This window comes from Centropristis striata, chromosome 14, assembly GCF_030273125.1.
Source record: "Centropristis striata isolate RG_2023a ecotype Rhode Island chromosome 14, C.striata_1.0, whole genome shotgun sequence".
Taxonomy (NCBI): Eukaryota; Metazoa; Chordata; class Actinopteri; order Perciformes; family Serranidae; genus Centropristis; species Centropristis striata.
In genome coordinates this window covers 4,088,428-4,101,883 of record NC_081530.1, presented here as the reverse complement: position 1 = coordinate 4,101,883, position 13,456 = coordinate 4,088,428, and the positions used below count along the sequence as shown (strand labels likewise).

The window sequence follows — 13,456 nt, the reverse complement described above, 5'->3', positions numbered from 1 at the left end:
AAAACAAGTTGGTGAGTTGTTGTTACTTATATCTTTAAGTTGGGGTTCAAAACAAGGGACAATAGTTCTGATAACTCTTATTTCTTTGTTGTGAAATTCGGTCTTTAGCGAAAGCTAGCAGCTAACTGGCGCTAGCGGCTAACTGATGCTAGTGGCGCTGCTTGTTAAAGCTACAAGAGCCATTAGCGTATCAATGCTAACTCAAAATTGTGGTCACAACATTAGCTGACATTCCATAGCGGCGTTACAATCGTGCCAGAGAAATTCAGAGTTGAGCAAACTCAAAAACAAAACTTAAAATATGTAGTTTAATTGTCCAACTTAAAATTTTATCGAAGTTTGTTGCCTCGAAATTTTGAGTTCACCCAACTTTTCTTTTTTTGCAGTGTACAGAGTTGGGAGTCCGCCATAGCTGGAAGAACGTCAGAGAAGTAGAAGTTTAACTGCATGATGTGGGCATTGGAATATTATTTAATCCAGAACACAGAGTCACATTGGAAACTCATTTGGTTTTAGTTACAATATCACTCTGCACAGGATTTTAAAATAGATGTGGTGATGTGGATTCACATGACAAAGTTATGTGATCATATGAAACATCTTCCACACTTTTAATACCATCTCATATGTCATTCCATTCAGCTCAGTCGGACCACTTTTAAAAACTCTCTGAATTTAGGTCAATATTTATTACTGTTCCTTATCATATTAGCGGTTTTAGATGGTTGGTCGGATAAAATGAGCAACTTTGGACTTTATGAAATGAATGATTGGCATTTGTTGCGGTGGAAATGTGATTAAGGGAGTTGGAGCTTGAGTGCCGGATATCTAAAAGAATTAACGACTATTTTGATGATTTCCACTATGTGGAAGAGGCCACACAAGAGTTTAGAATTAAGGTTCTGCTTGAGTGAGAACGGACAGACCGGCAAAAGTAAAAAGAAACATTTTACTTCTCTGTACATCCTGAGCCTTTCAGTGGCAAAATCAAGCACTTTTAGTGCACAATACCAGTGTTTTCTCTAGATCTGTTAAAGATGTCGGTACATGTATTTGGTGTGGAGTTTGGGTCTTTCCAAGAAAATGTTAAATATTAACTTTTTCAATATAATTGACAATTATTTTTGGTAACGCTTTATAATAAGGTCCTTAATAACCATTAATTAACAAGTAATAAGGCATTGTTCTCTCTTTAGATCCGGTAGTTGCAAAAAGCATAGTTAACTTATAATAGATGAGCAATAAAGTATATTTTAATATTAATAAGCAAACAAAATAAGATTAATAAAGGCATGGCAAAGACATAATGGGTGGGTCATGGGTGTTTGTAATGCCATTATTAACACTTATATAAGCTTATAAACACACAATAATGTTAATAAGCATCTTGTAAGGACTTTCAAGGGCCTTATTACTTTTTAATTAGTAGTTATTACAAGGACCTTAATATAAAGTTTTACCTTATTTTTCAATTTATCAGGTGCAAAATTTTGAAACGCTTGAGCAGATAATAAAGAAAACTTGCTATAGAGGACCACTGGAGACCAAGTACAAGCATTAGATCTGGGGAGAGTCATTTAGTTAGTTTTGATGCTCCCCACATTGGTTTTATATTCATTCTGCTTCTGCATTGATGCTGTGCAGTTGCCCCAAAGGATTACACTGCAGCCTTATTTGTGGTGACCAGCTCAATCAAATGGATTCCCTATCAGTCACCTAGACACAAAAACAAAATGATAAAATGGGCTCCACATTTAAATAGAATTACCACATTGTGGTTGTATGTCTCCATTCAAAAGTCAAGTTGGAGTTTACTTCCATGTCTGTCCAGACTCATGTAGCCATAACAGTAGACGCCTTAATTATAGATGTTGCTTCACAGAAGATCTATATAATCACACAGTTTCAACATGGACACCGAAGATCAGTGTCACCACTTCAGTATCTGACCAAATCTGTCCCTGAGTTATGGTTTTGAATAATGGCCAGAAAAGACCTTTGGTATAACATTATGATGTTAAGTTGGCCTTTGACCTTGGAATATAAAAACTCATCACCTCACCATTTTATCCTGCACATTTGTGCAAAATCTTGGCCTAATTAGTTTATGAATTCTTCAGTTAAGGCAAAAAAATTGTTCTGTGAGGTTACAACCAAGGTTATTATAGTTAACGAAAACTAACGAAATAACGAAAACTAGAATTGAAAAAACATTTTTGTTAACTGAAATAAAAATAAAAACTAGAGTTTTTAAAAAAAACGATAACTAACTGAAACTGTATTGTGAGGTTACAAAACTAACTAAAACTAACTAAAATTAGAGTGAAAATGTCCTTAGTTTTCGTCAACTTTTTTCATTCATAATTCAGTGATTTGAACATGCAACACATGGTGAATATGTTTACTGAGACTGGGATGTCTACACTCCAACCAAAATTCAAAACAGTTAATAACCTTATTGGGGCTGAGATGGATAAACCAAAGGAAATAAAGGCAAAATTTATTATGACCACTTTGAATCTCGCACCCAACACATAGCCCATTACAAAAAAACTAAACTAAAACTAGAAAACTCACTCTAAAAACTAACTAAAACTAACTGAATTTGAAAACAAAAATTCACAACGAAATTAAAACTAAAACTAATGAAAAATCCAAAATTATTATAACCTTGGTTACAGCGACCTTGACCTTTGACCACCAAAATCAAATCCATCATCATCCATCCAAATCCAAGTGGACATTTGAGCCTAATTTTTAAAAAAATCCCTGTGGCAATTGGAAAACGGGACGGACAACATAACAAAGTAATGCCTCCAGACACGGCTCTATGAATTTATGCATAAAATGACTGTAGTTTTTCTTTAATGATATATGTAACTTTGTGAAAAAGATTTTTTCTCTGCAGTGGATGTGGTTGAGTCAAGCTACATGAACTTTTCATCCATGTCAACATGCGTCTCCATGTTTGAGAAACTTAAAGCAGACTGTGTGAACCGATCATGGCAGAGACTTTTGAGAAGCAACTAGAATTAGAACTTTGATTTAACCCTTTGATGCACAACATGGGTCCAAAATGACCCTCATTCATTCCCCATGTTATTTAATGTTTACTGTGTGTTTCTGTGCTCTATCTTTTGATATCAACTTATTTTATGATTGAATATTTCAAGTATTCCTTACATATCTTGTTTTTGATAACAACAGATCATTATTTACATTTTTCCTCTCATACTTTATGAAGAAAAAAAAGGTTCTGTATTATTACATAGCTTACTACTTGGCTAAGTAGCCTGCTAAGCTAACTACTTAGCCAAGAAGTTAGCTTAGTAGTTAGCTTAACAAGCTACTTAGCTAACTACTTAGCAAAGAAGTTAACTAAGTAGTTAGCTTAGCGACGTACTTAGCTAGAAAATGGATATGTGCCATTTTTGACCCATGTTGTGGATTAGAACAGTAGTGACACAAAAAGGGATTTTAATAAAATATGAATAAAGGAAAACGTAAAATTAGGATGTATGATGATCAAAAACAAACTAATTGAGGAAAACCTGGAATACTGAATGACGAAAATAATTAATTGCAAAGATATAGAACATAAAACCTCTGTCACTGGGTCACTTTAGACCAGACCTGGGCATTGAGCGGTGAGGTTATCCAGAAATTAGAAATCAATATAACCGCAGTGCTTTTATTTTGAAAAAAATAGCAAACATTATCATTAGCACTAGAGCTAACAAGCACTTTTACTATAGTTAAGACAACAAATATATCCACTAATATATATGACAGAATAAAATAAACTTTAACAAACCTTGTGTCCTGTCAGTCAGCCACTATAGAAGCCTTTTTCATACTTTATATCAACTTTATATGAATTACTACACACTCGTTATTATTTACTGTTCGTTTTTTCATTTAACCGTTCTACCGGTTATTTCCTGTCACTACCTTTCAAAATTAAAGCACCCGTTTTACACTGGGCGACACCTTTTCAAAATAAAAGCATCACAACATTGTAAAACACCTTGAAAATGTACAAACATGAAAAAACAAGCTATATAATACAAAAACATAAATAGGAACCTTGCTAAAGGTAATTTACAGTTGTGTTTAAAATAAATGGAAAAGTGATATAGTGATTGGAGTAGGCTATATACTACTTTTTACTGCTATACTTGATTTACTCCACATTAACAGTCTCATCATAGCATGTGTTCCTATCAGTAGCAGCTCAAAACCAGATAATTTACTACATTTTATAAAGCGATTACATTAATATTGAGCAGAATTTAGTTCTGAGTTTTGGCCCCTGCAACCTTCGTGGTATTGGTCATCTGGCCCCTTGCGGAAATTAATTGCCCACCCCTGCTTTAGACCCATGTTGTGCATCAAAGGGTTAACTAAAAAAACAACACATATTGCTTGAACTGTGCGGGCCTGTGAGTGTGTGTTTGCTACCTTCGCTCTTCTCCAGCAGTGCTGCGATGACAGCTTCGTCCTCTATAGGGTTGAGTGAACAGGTGGAGTAGACCATCCTCCCTCCCACAGCCAGCTGCTCGACACCACGCACTGCGATACGCAGCTGGAGCCTGGTGAACACACATGCACACACTCTGTAACATCGCCAACTTTTTTTTAATTAGCAGCAAAAGAACACACTCCGTTCCCTCGTCCTTTAGTCAATTTGGTCGACCACACGAGTGCGTGAATTCCCGATGTTGTCGCTAAAAGCGTGAACACACGCTCACCCGTGGAGGTGCAGGCTGTTGCTGGTCGTCCACTTCTTCCACACGTCTATGTTCTTCCTCATGGTGCCGTCCCCGCTGCAGAACAGAGCAGACAGCAGTCAGACACATCCCCAGCTTGGCCCCGGGCGCGGAAACCACCACAGATCCCCCACCACACTTCTCACAGGGTAAAAAACGTCTGCCAAGCATAAAGTGTCTAAACGGCGGGCTTTAGCTGACTGTTCACAACGCTGCTGCCTCTCTCTCTGTCTTCATTACTGCTTCCCCTCCCTCTCCCTCTGTTGTGTTTGGCTGGGGCTCCTGGCTTCAGTGCAACAGCTGGACAAACTCAGGCAGCATTTGCAAACAAATGCAGTTTTGTTTTGGCCAAAAAAAAATGATGTTACAGCTTAAGAGAAGGAGGATGCTTGACCACTCACCCCGTCCTGAAACACTAACAACAAAACATTAATAACAGCCTTTTATTAGGACATGTACCCTGATTTTGAGAGACAGGATGAAGCCTCATCTCCATCTGTCACATGAAATCTCTTCTCCAGCCAAATACCCACACAGAGCACAGCTTATCAACCATATTTCTTTCTTTATCCACTTCCTCTACGGACTAACTCTCCTGCTGCACTGTAGTACGTGTCAGTGTTTCAGACACGAGCCACATGTGTATTAAGGCAGGGCCCCGCGGCCCTTTGCTGACCTGCAGGGCACGTCGCACAGGATGCGGTCGTAGAAGAGGACGTCCTTCTTGCCGTCCGAGTCGATCCGGAGCGTGGGGATGCAGGAGGCGTCGTGGTTGACCACCATGATGCAGGGACTGTTGAGACGCTTGGCCTGGTGCACCAGCAGGTAGCAGCGCTTGTTGTCCACGTCGTTGGCGATGACAAAGCCCTCTGGAGGTTAGAAAAGCCGTTAAATGTTACTGTTTAGGTGGATAAGGGACGTTATGCAGAACCTTAAGATGGAAAAGATCAGATGTACCCTCAACGGTTCCACTAACAGATTCCACAAAACCTGGGACCCTCTAATAACTTATGTGAACAATTTACCTGGCCTGGAACTGGAATTCTGAATGATTACACCTGCCCTTGAACAATCCTGTAACATGAAGTATTAGGTGCACTTGTTGTTTCGTTTTGTTTTTGTTTGTTTTTGTTTTTCTCCTCTTATCTTTTCCCGTCTGTTGTCTATTACGAGTTTGTCACGCTGATTTTGAGCTTGATCTGTCTCTGTTTGTTTTCAGGATTGTTTTTTTTGGTGATTATTTGTAAAACAGAGAATATGATTGTTCTGTATGATAATTGAAAATCACAAATAAAGTGTTAAAAAAAAAAAAAAAAATGTTACTGTTTAGGTGATGGGATGGTTAATTAAGTTATGTGATAGCAATACTGGTTTCTATTCAAAGACGGTCTCTGTGAGAAAATTTACAATAAGGTTTTTTTTTTTATTCAGTCAAACAAAAAGAAATGAGTTCAGCATGTCTTTTGCTTTTAAATGTGTGTGTGTCTTACCTGGAAATGGTACATCCATGTCTGAATGGAGCATCTCAATCAGCTGGGCCGTCTTTGACCCTGGAGCTGCACACATGTCCAGGATCTGCACACAAACATGCATGTCCAGGAATGGAAATCGAGTAGGCATGCACGATATGGATTTTTTTTAAAAAGCTGATAGACATACTTGGGCTTTTGTAGAACATTTTGAGTGTTCAAATGTAATGCTTTGACATAATCTGTCAAATCACACGTCAATGTATATAAAGACTCAATAATGCTGGCTAGCTGCCGACGGCTAATGTATCAGAGTGCAATGTAAGTTCTGCAGTTGTTAAGTCAATAAAAGCAATTTGGCTTCGCATTATTGGCCAATCATTTATTGGCTATAATTCCCTTATCAGAGTAATAAATAATGTAGTAAATATATCATCATTGGCCCAACATACACTACTGGTCAAAAGTTTTAGAACACTCCAACTTTTCCAGAATTTTATTGAAAATGATGCAGTTTAATGTCTCAGTGTACTCTGAAATTAATGCATGTAACGAATAAAAACTTAAGTTAAAAAATAAATCATAGAATCAGTTTAGAAAGGAAAATGTATTCTAAACTGTTGACTCATCGAAGTAGCCACCTTAACAGATAGAACAGCTGAACACTCGTGGCATTCTTTCTACAATGGAAATCAAATATTCTTCAGAAAGTTCTTCCCAACTCTGTTGCAGAAGTTCCCATAAATGTGGAGCAACTTATAGGTGGTAAGTGATCAAGAAAAGTTGGGACACCTGTAGGAATTGGTAGCAACTTAGCAACTTTCAAGGCTTGATCAACCTCCGTTGCTGCAGAACTGCTTTAAGTTTTTAACCCATTTCTTGTTCCCTGAAAAAGGCCTTTTTGTATAATTATGAAATGCACATTCTTTTTCAGTTTTGGTTAAGCTTACCTTCTTTTATTTACCTCTGGCAGTTCACCACTTACCTTTGTACCCTTTCAAGCTGTTCATTGGACTTGAACTGCTTGAATTTCAATAAAGAATTGAAAAATTGTGGTGTTCTAAAACTTTTGACCGGTAGTGTATATTGTGTATCACTGGAATAGAGAACAGGTTCCATTGTCCATTCAATCAGAATGATATGCTTCTGTACTAGCAAAACTATGACATCAGACTCAAGCATCTACTCTGCAGTAGTCATAGCAGAGAGGAAGAAAAGGTCCACATCGTGGCTTCATTTCATGCAGAAAAATGAAAACTGGGCTGCTTGTAATATCTAAAGTAAACATTTCAAGTAACAGTGGAAACACCAGAAATATGTTGAAATGTGTTTTTAACAACATGGGCTCATATTCCAGGAATGCCGTGTATTTGACACTGCACTCTAGTGCCACTGCTTCCAAACAGAGTAGCACGTCTGCTAGTGCAGCTATTCTCAACCTTGGGGTCGGGACCCCAATTGGGGTCGCGAGATGATTTCTGGGGGTCGCCAAATCATTTTGGAAGTCAGCTCTGTCTCCACTGTGTTAAAGTGTTCATGTGTTATAGTCTTTTGGGTCATTTAATGTCTTTTTTTGGTCATTTTATTTCTTTTCTGGTGAATTTGTGTCTTTTTTGTTCATTTTGTTTCTTTTTATGGGCCATTTTGTTTCTTTTTTTTGGTCATTTTGTCTCTTTTATTTGGTCATTTTGTCTCTTTTATTTGGTCATTTTGTGTCTTTTTGTGGTCATTTTTTGTCATTTGGGGGTCAATTTGAGTCATATTTGCTTAATTTTATGTAATTTTTTTGTTCATTTTTTGTGTCTTTTTTTTATCATTTTGTGGTCAATTTGATTCTTTTTTGGGTAATTTTGTGTCTTTTCTGACAAAATACCAAAGTATCAAGTTGTTACTTTCCAAGGAGTCTCTGGCTTGAAGCTGACTGTTACACACTCAGGAGGTCAGAATGGACCTTTAAACTGATAGCAAAGGACTTAGATTAAAAGTAACAATAAAATATAAAGTGAGCGGGGGTCGTGGACAACATGCATGTTAACTACTGTGCTAGTGAGGGTAAATAGCGCAACACAGGCAGGCTTGGCAGGTTTTACATTGACCCAGAAAACCTAAATAAAAGGGAATGTTGTAAAACTATTCTTTCGTTTTATCTGCACTGTGTTCAGACATAGGGGTATAAAAAGGTAATAAAACAGCCCATTGATGCTGAAACATGTAAGTCTGCCTTTTCCCATACAGAAAATTGATTTTGGAATAAATAAGGGAATCGATAAAGAATCAGACTGATGAACAGACTCAATAATTGTTTTGGATCAAAAAAATATTGACAAACCAACATAAACTCCTCTTAACAACAAAATAGTATAAGCCGTTTTTGAGCCACAGTGAAAGTGTTTTGCTAGTGAGCACAAGAGAGGAAAAAAGAAATTGCACCGACAGACAGACCCACTATTTCTAACCTTCAACCTTCAAAGAGGGCCGAGCTTTTACCTTGTGATGCGACTCGATCTTCAGGAGGAGAGGAGGGATCATACTGACGGCTTCCTGTCGGCTGATGTTACCCTGCGAGGACACACACAGAAAAGATGCTCGTCTCTTCAATTCTCTGACGACTTCTGACATTTTGTTTTCCCATAACTCTCTATCCGGGGTTTTTACAGGGTCTTAAATAGAACCACAGGTATCTGTGCTATAGGGCTGGGCGATATGGCCCTGAAAGAATATCACGATATTTCAGGCTATTTTTGCGATAACGACATTCTTGACGATATTACAAAATACTTAAAAAGATATAGAAAATATGTTTTTTTTTGTCTGTATGAATAAATTAAAATCTAAAATGCAGTGTGAAGTGCAAATCTCAACAGTTGCAAAATCCCCCAAAACATTACTCTTGACTCTTGAGTATGAGCAAATAATAAAAAAAACCCTTTAGGGGTTTCGGGGGTATATTTTAATTAAATTTTATATAGGAGAATAAATATGTTTTATTTAGGGCATCTTATTTTTACAGTATTCTTGTAAGTTCTGTGGTGTATTCTGTTAACACACTGTGCTCTTATTTTGAAAGCTGCATGTGTTTAGCGACAGGGAGTAAGTAGCTTTTTGTGATTAAAACAACTTTAATTGTTAGCTAATGTTAGCTCGTTGCTAACGAACGGCATAATGCAGCAGTGTGTTTGGAGGGCAGCTCGGTATATTAAGTTGTGTAAGTGTCAACCTTATGCCACTACATAAAGAAGAAGGAATGTTGCCAATGTCATGATATGCATTTTTTTAACCATAAAAAAAATATACCGATATTATCGTGAACGATACGATATGGCACACCCCTACTGTGCTAGATATTCTGTTGTGTTGACTCACCGACTCAGTCTCGCTGACCAGGAACTGGTGGAACTTCTCCAGCAGGGGAGACTTCCTGATGATCTTCCTGCTCATGTTGGTGTGCCAGGCCTGCTCATCAGGATACCTGGAGAGGGTAGAATATGCAATATGTACTGAGCTTCTAGTTTGGATCCGTGTGGGTTTTTTTTTAGCTTTGAGTACACCATGGGACCCTACCAGCTCAGAGGCTGTGGAGCTTCAATCTTCTGGCCATCGATCTCCACGTCCAGAATATCCTTGAAGTATTTATCCTTCAGACAGTGGAGGATTTCCTTGGCATGGCTGCAATAAGACAGAAAGGAGGGGAGAATGGGCGTAAAGTGGGACACTGTCAACACCGGAGTTTATGTCTACATACCAAATTACATTGATGCCTTACTGTTTTACGTCACCCTACAAATTAATTCAGAGGCATTTTGATCAATTACAGCTAAATAACAAGGTCTAACTGTCTCCTGAAGCTTAACATCTGTAATTAATCTTAAAATAAGGACTAGATCTGCTTGGCAATTATTTTTGTGTCCTAAAAATGAGACTTCAAACGTGATGAATGTACAACACTTGCTAGAAAGAAAAGGTACAATAGCAGCTTGCATGGTTTAGAGCAGTAGTTCTCAACCTTTTTGAGTCGCGGCCCCCAATCTAACATGCATGTTGTCCGCGATCCCCGCTCACTGAATGGAATCTCACATGCACAGTTCAGATCACCCAAAAAAGGAAACAAATGATCAAAAGAGACACAAATTGACCAAAAAATGTCCAAAAAAGACACAAAATGACCAAAAAATGTCCAAAAAAAGACACAAAATGACCAAAAAAAGACACAAAATTACCCAAAAAAGAAACAAAATAACCAAAAAAAAGACACAAAATGACTAAAAGATACAAAATGACCAAAAAAGAAACAATGGAGCAAATAAGTCACAAATGGACCACAAAATGATAAAAAAAAGACACAATATGGTCAAAAAAAGACACAAAAAATACACAAAATGGTCAAAAAACACACAAAATGACCAAAAAAAAGGACATTAAGTGACCAAAAAGACTAAAACACATTAGCACATGAACACTTTAAGACAGTGAAGACAGAGCTGACTTCCAAAATGATTTGGCGACCCCCAGAAATCATCTCGCGACCCCAAGGTTGAGAATAGCTGGTTTAGAGCATGACACTTTATCTACAAACAAGACATAAATCTGTGGGGCTCACCTCTTGTATCCAGTGATGCGGATGGTTGCGGGCAGCGGTTCCCTCATTGCATCCATAAACTGTTCAAACTCTCCCCCAGGCACCAGGCCTTGCTCTTTGTAGTAGTGCTCAAACAGCTTATTCTCCTTGACAATGTCAGCGTAGCCAGCTCCCCAGCCCTGGACACATGGATGCATGGTGATTAGAACGGATTAAATATACTGAATATTTGATCACTTTAGGGCTAGAAATGATTAGTCGACTTACAGTACAGGCCAAAAGTTTGGACACACCTTCTCATTCAATGCGTTTCCTTTATTTTCATGACTATTGACATTGTTAATTCATCAAAACTATTAATGAACACATGTGGAATTTATGTACTTAACAAAAAAGTGTGAAATAACTGAAAACATGTCTTATATTCTAGTAAGCAAAGGGTGGTTACTTTGAGGAATCTAAAATACAAGACATGTTTTCAGTTATTTCACATTTTTTTTGTCAAGTACATAATTCCATATGTGTTCATTCATAGTTTTGATGCCTTCAGTGAGAATCTACAATGTAAATAGTCATGAAAATAAAGAAAAACGCAGTGAATGAGAAGGTGTGTCCAAACTTTAGGCCTGTACTGTATATGATTTTGCTGACTAACTGATTAGTTGATTCAAGCGGCATATGTGTCACCACAAAGAATCTTTAATCTTTACTTCTCTTGTGTTTACCAGAGACGTGCTCATTCATAATTCATTAATCATTTTTGAAAATATGTCATCCAGCAGGAAAATCAGTTATTAAACGGAGAAGCAATAGTTTGTATGAAAAACCTACACTGAAGGTCATTCATTCAAAAAAATAAATAACTCAATAACCGGTTTTCTTGTTTATGATAAAGGGCGAACAGCTTGAATACGCCATAAGACCTGCTACATATTAGTGTGGTCTAATTATCCATTCGGCATGTAGTAATACACCAACTACTCAAAATATACTTATTTTAGTTACATTTTTTTCTCTTTTTGTGGATCGTTAGGATTGTAAGAGGTAAACAAATGGCAATGGCCATATAAAAGTATGACCGACAGTGGCGGTTCTACACAGGGGCCTACAGGGGCCACTGCCCCTGTGAAGAAGCCTTTGGCCCCTGTGTCAAAATAATAATAAAATGATCAATTTATAATGATGAACAACGGAACAATTCTAACCTATTTTTTGTTCAAACAATATCTCATTGTGCATAAAAGGAACCCAGAATGTGTACATTGTATAATAGTTTAATTGTGCAATAAAAGCTTGTATATATATGTATATATTAAAAAAAAAAAAAAAAAATCATTCTCACTATACTGCACTTTCAAAATAAAAATAAAAGTAATTGTGCACAAAAATGAGAAATGTAATTGTTGTGCAAAAATAATTATTGTTGGTAAGTCTCATTGTTTCAATCAGTGTATTTGTATCTTCCAAATATATACTTAAATGAGATTTTTAAATGAGCTAAAATAAAGGTTTTGAATGCCTAAATATAATCTTTTGATTAGTTTTTTAATGTGCCCCTCTGATTAACCCTATAAAGCCTGAACCATGAAATAATTGCCAGAAAATTATTTTTTTTTAAAAAACAGAGTGCTTATTAACCTGCTGACGAATTTTAAAAAATAAATAAATTGCATATATGAATTCTAATTTGTATCATATTTGATACATCAGGTCTTTTTGTGCAATTTGTTGCTCACAGATTGTTTTTCTTGAACTAACAAAAACATATAAACCCTAACATTTTTAACCTATTAAGACTTTGACTTTTCCTTTTTCCTCAATCATGCAAAATACATATTTTTTCCATATAACACAACATCATACATCTGCAGATATGAAGTTTTTTAATGCAGTAATGACTGATCCATTCGTGGAACCAGCATCATTTTTGCTACATCTGGTATTTTTGTGCAATTTGTTGCTCAGTTTGTTTATCTTCAACACATGTATACATCAGGTTTTTGATGATGTAGAGGTCTCAAAAATAACTGTATCTAATATGATACACTTGGCTTTATAGGGTTAAATGAGATTTTTAAATGAGCTACAATAAAGGTTTTGAATGCCTAAATATAATCTTTTGATTAGTTTTTTAATGTGCCCCTCTGATTAAACACTGGCCCCTGCTTGGCCCCCACAGTAAAACTGGTCTAGAACCACCACTGTAAAAGGTACGTATCTAAACTAAACCAACGTGACAAATGATGGTCACAGTTTAAGTTAACGGAAGCTAACAGTGAAGCTCTGTGGCGCTGCAGCTGTTTGGCGGTGTCACAGCTGCATGACTGCACATGTTTTTATAAAGATAACTTCTGGAAAATAAAGCTGGGTCCGTGCCAGCTCGCTTCAGGTTTGTTAAATAAAGTAGCCTGGCTGAAAACTTAACATTAGCAAGAGTTGCTGCAGCAGAAGTGAGTGTATCTTACAGCGTTGTCTCTGTCGTCCCTGCCTGTCGGCTGGTTTTTCTGCCGCTGCCTGCTTCTTTTCCCCATGTTGGAATAATGAACAACTCTGGAGAAAAGTCTGCGGAGCGACGTGGTGGATGAACTCAGAGAAATATAACCTGCAGCTGGTATAAACTGTAAATCTAGTGAGCGTTTCAA

At 37.1% G+C, this 13,456-nt stretch overlaps 1 protein-coding gene across 1 annotated transcript in view; it reads right to left on the bottom strand.

Annotated features, from left to right (window-relative positions):
• nsun2 (NOP2/Sun RNA methyltransferase 2) overlaps positions 1-13,456 on the bottom strand; it is a 30,352-nt gene that overhangs the window by 16,826 nt on the left and 70 nt on the right. Inside the window, exons 1-9 of the mRNA XM_059349660.1 lie at positions 13,280-13,456; positions 10,836-10,993; positions 9,800-9,904; positions 9,602-9,707; positions 8,726-8,797; positions 6,260-6,344; positions 5,446-5,638; positions 4,752-4,826; positions 4,462-4,592 (exon numbers count right to left, since the gene is read on the bottom strand). The exon at positions 13,280-13,456 is cut by the window's right edge and continues 70 nt beyond it. Of these exons, the coding sequence (XP_059205643.1) occupies positions 4,462-4,592; positions 4,752-4,826; positions 5,446-5,638; positions 6,260-6,344; positions 8,726-8,797; positions 9,602-9,707; positions 9,800-9,904; positions 10,836-10,993; positions 13,280-13,345 (991 nt within the window). The 5' untranslated portion in view covers positions 13,346-13,456. The remainder of the gene's footprint in view (positions 1-4,461; positions 4,593-4,751; positions 4,827-5,445; positions 5,639-6,259; positions 6,345-8,725; positions 8,798-9,601; positions 9,708-9,799; positions 9,905-10,835; positions 10,994-13,279) is intronic.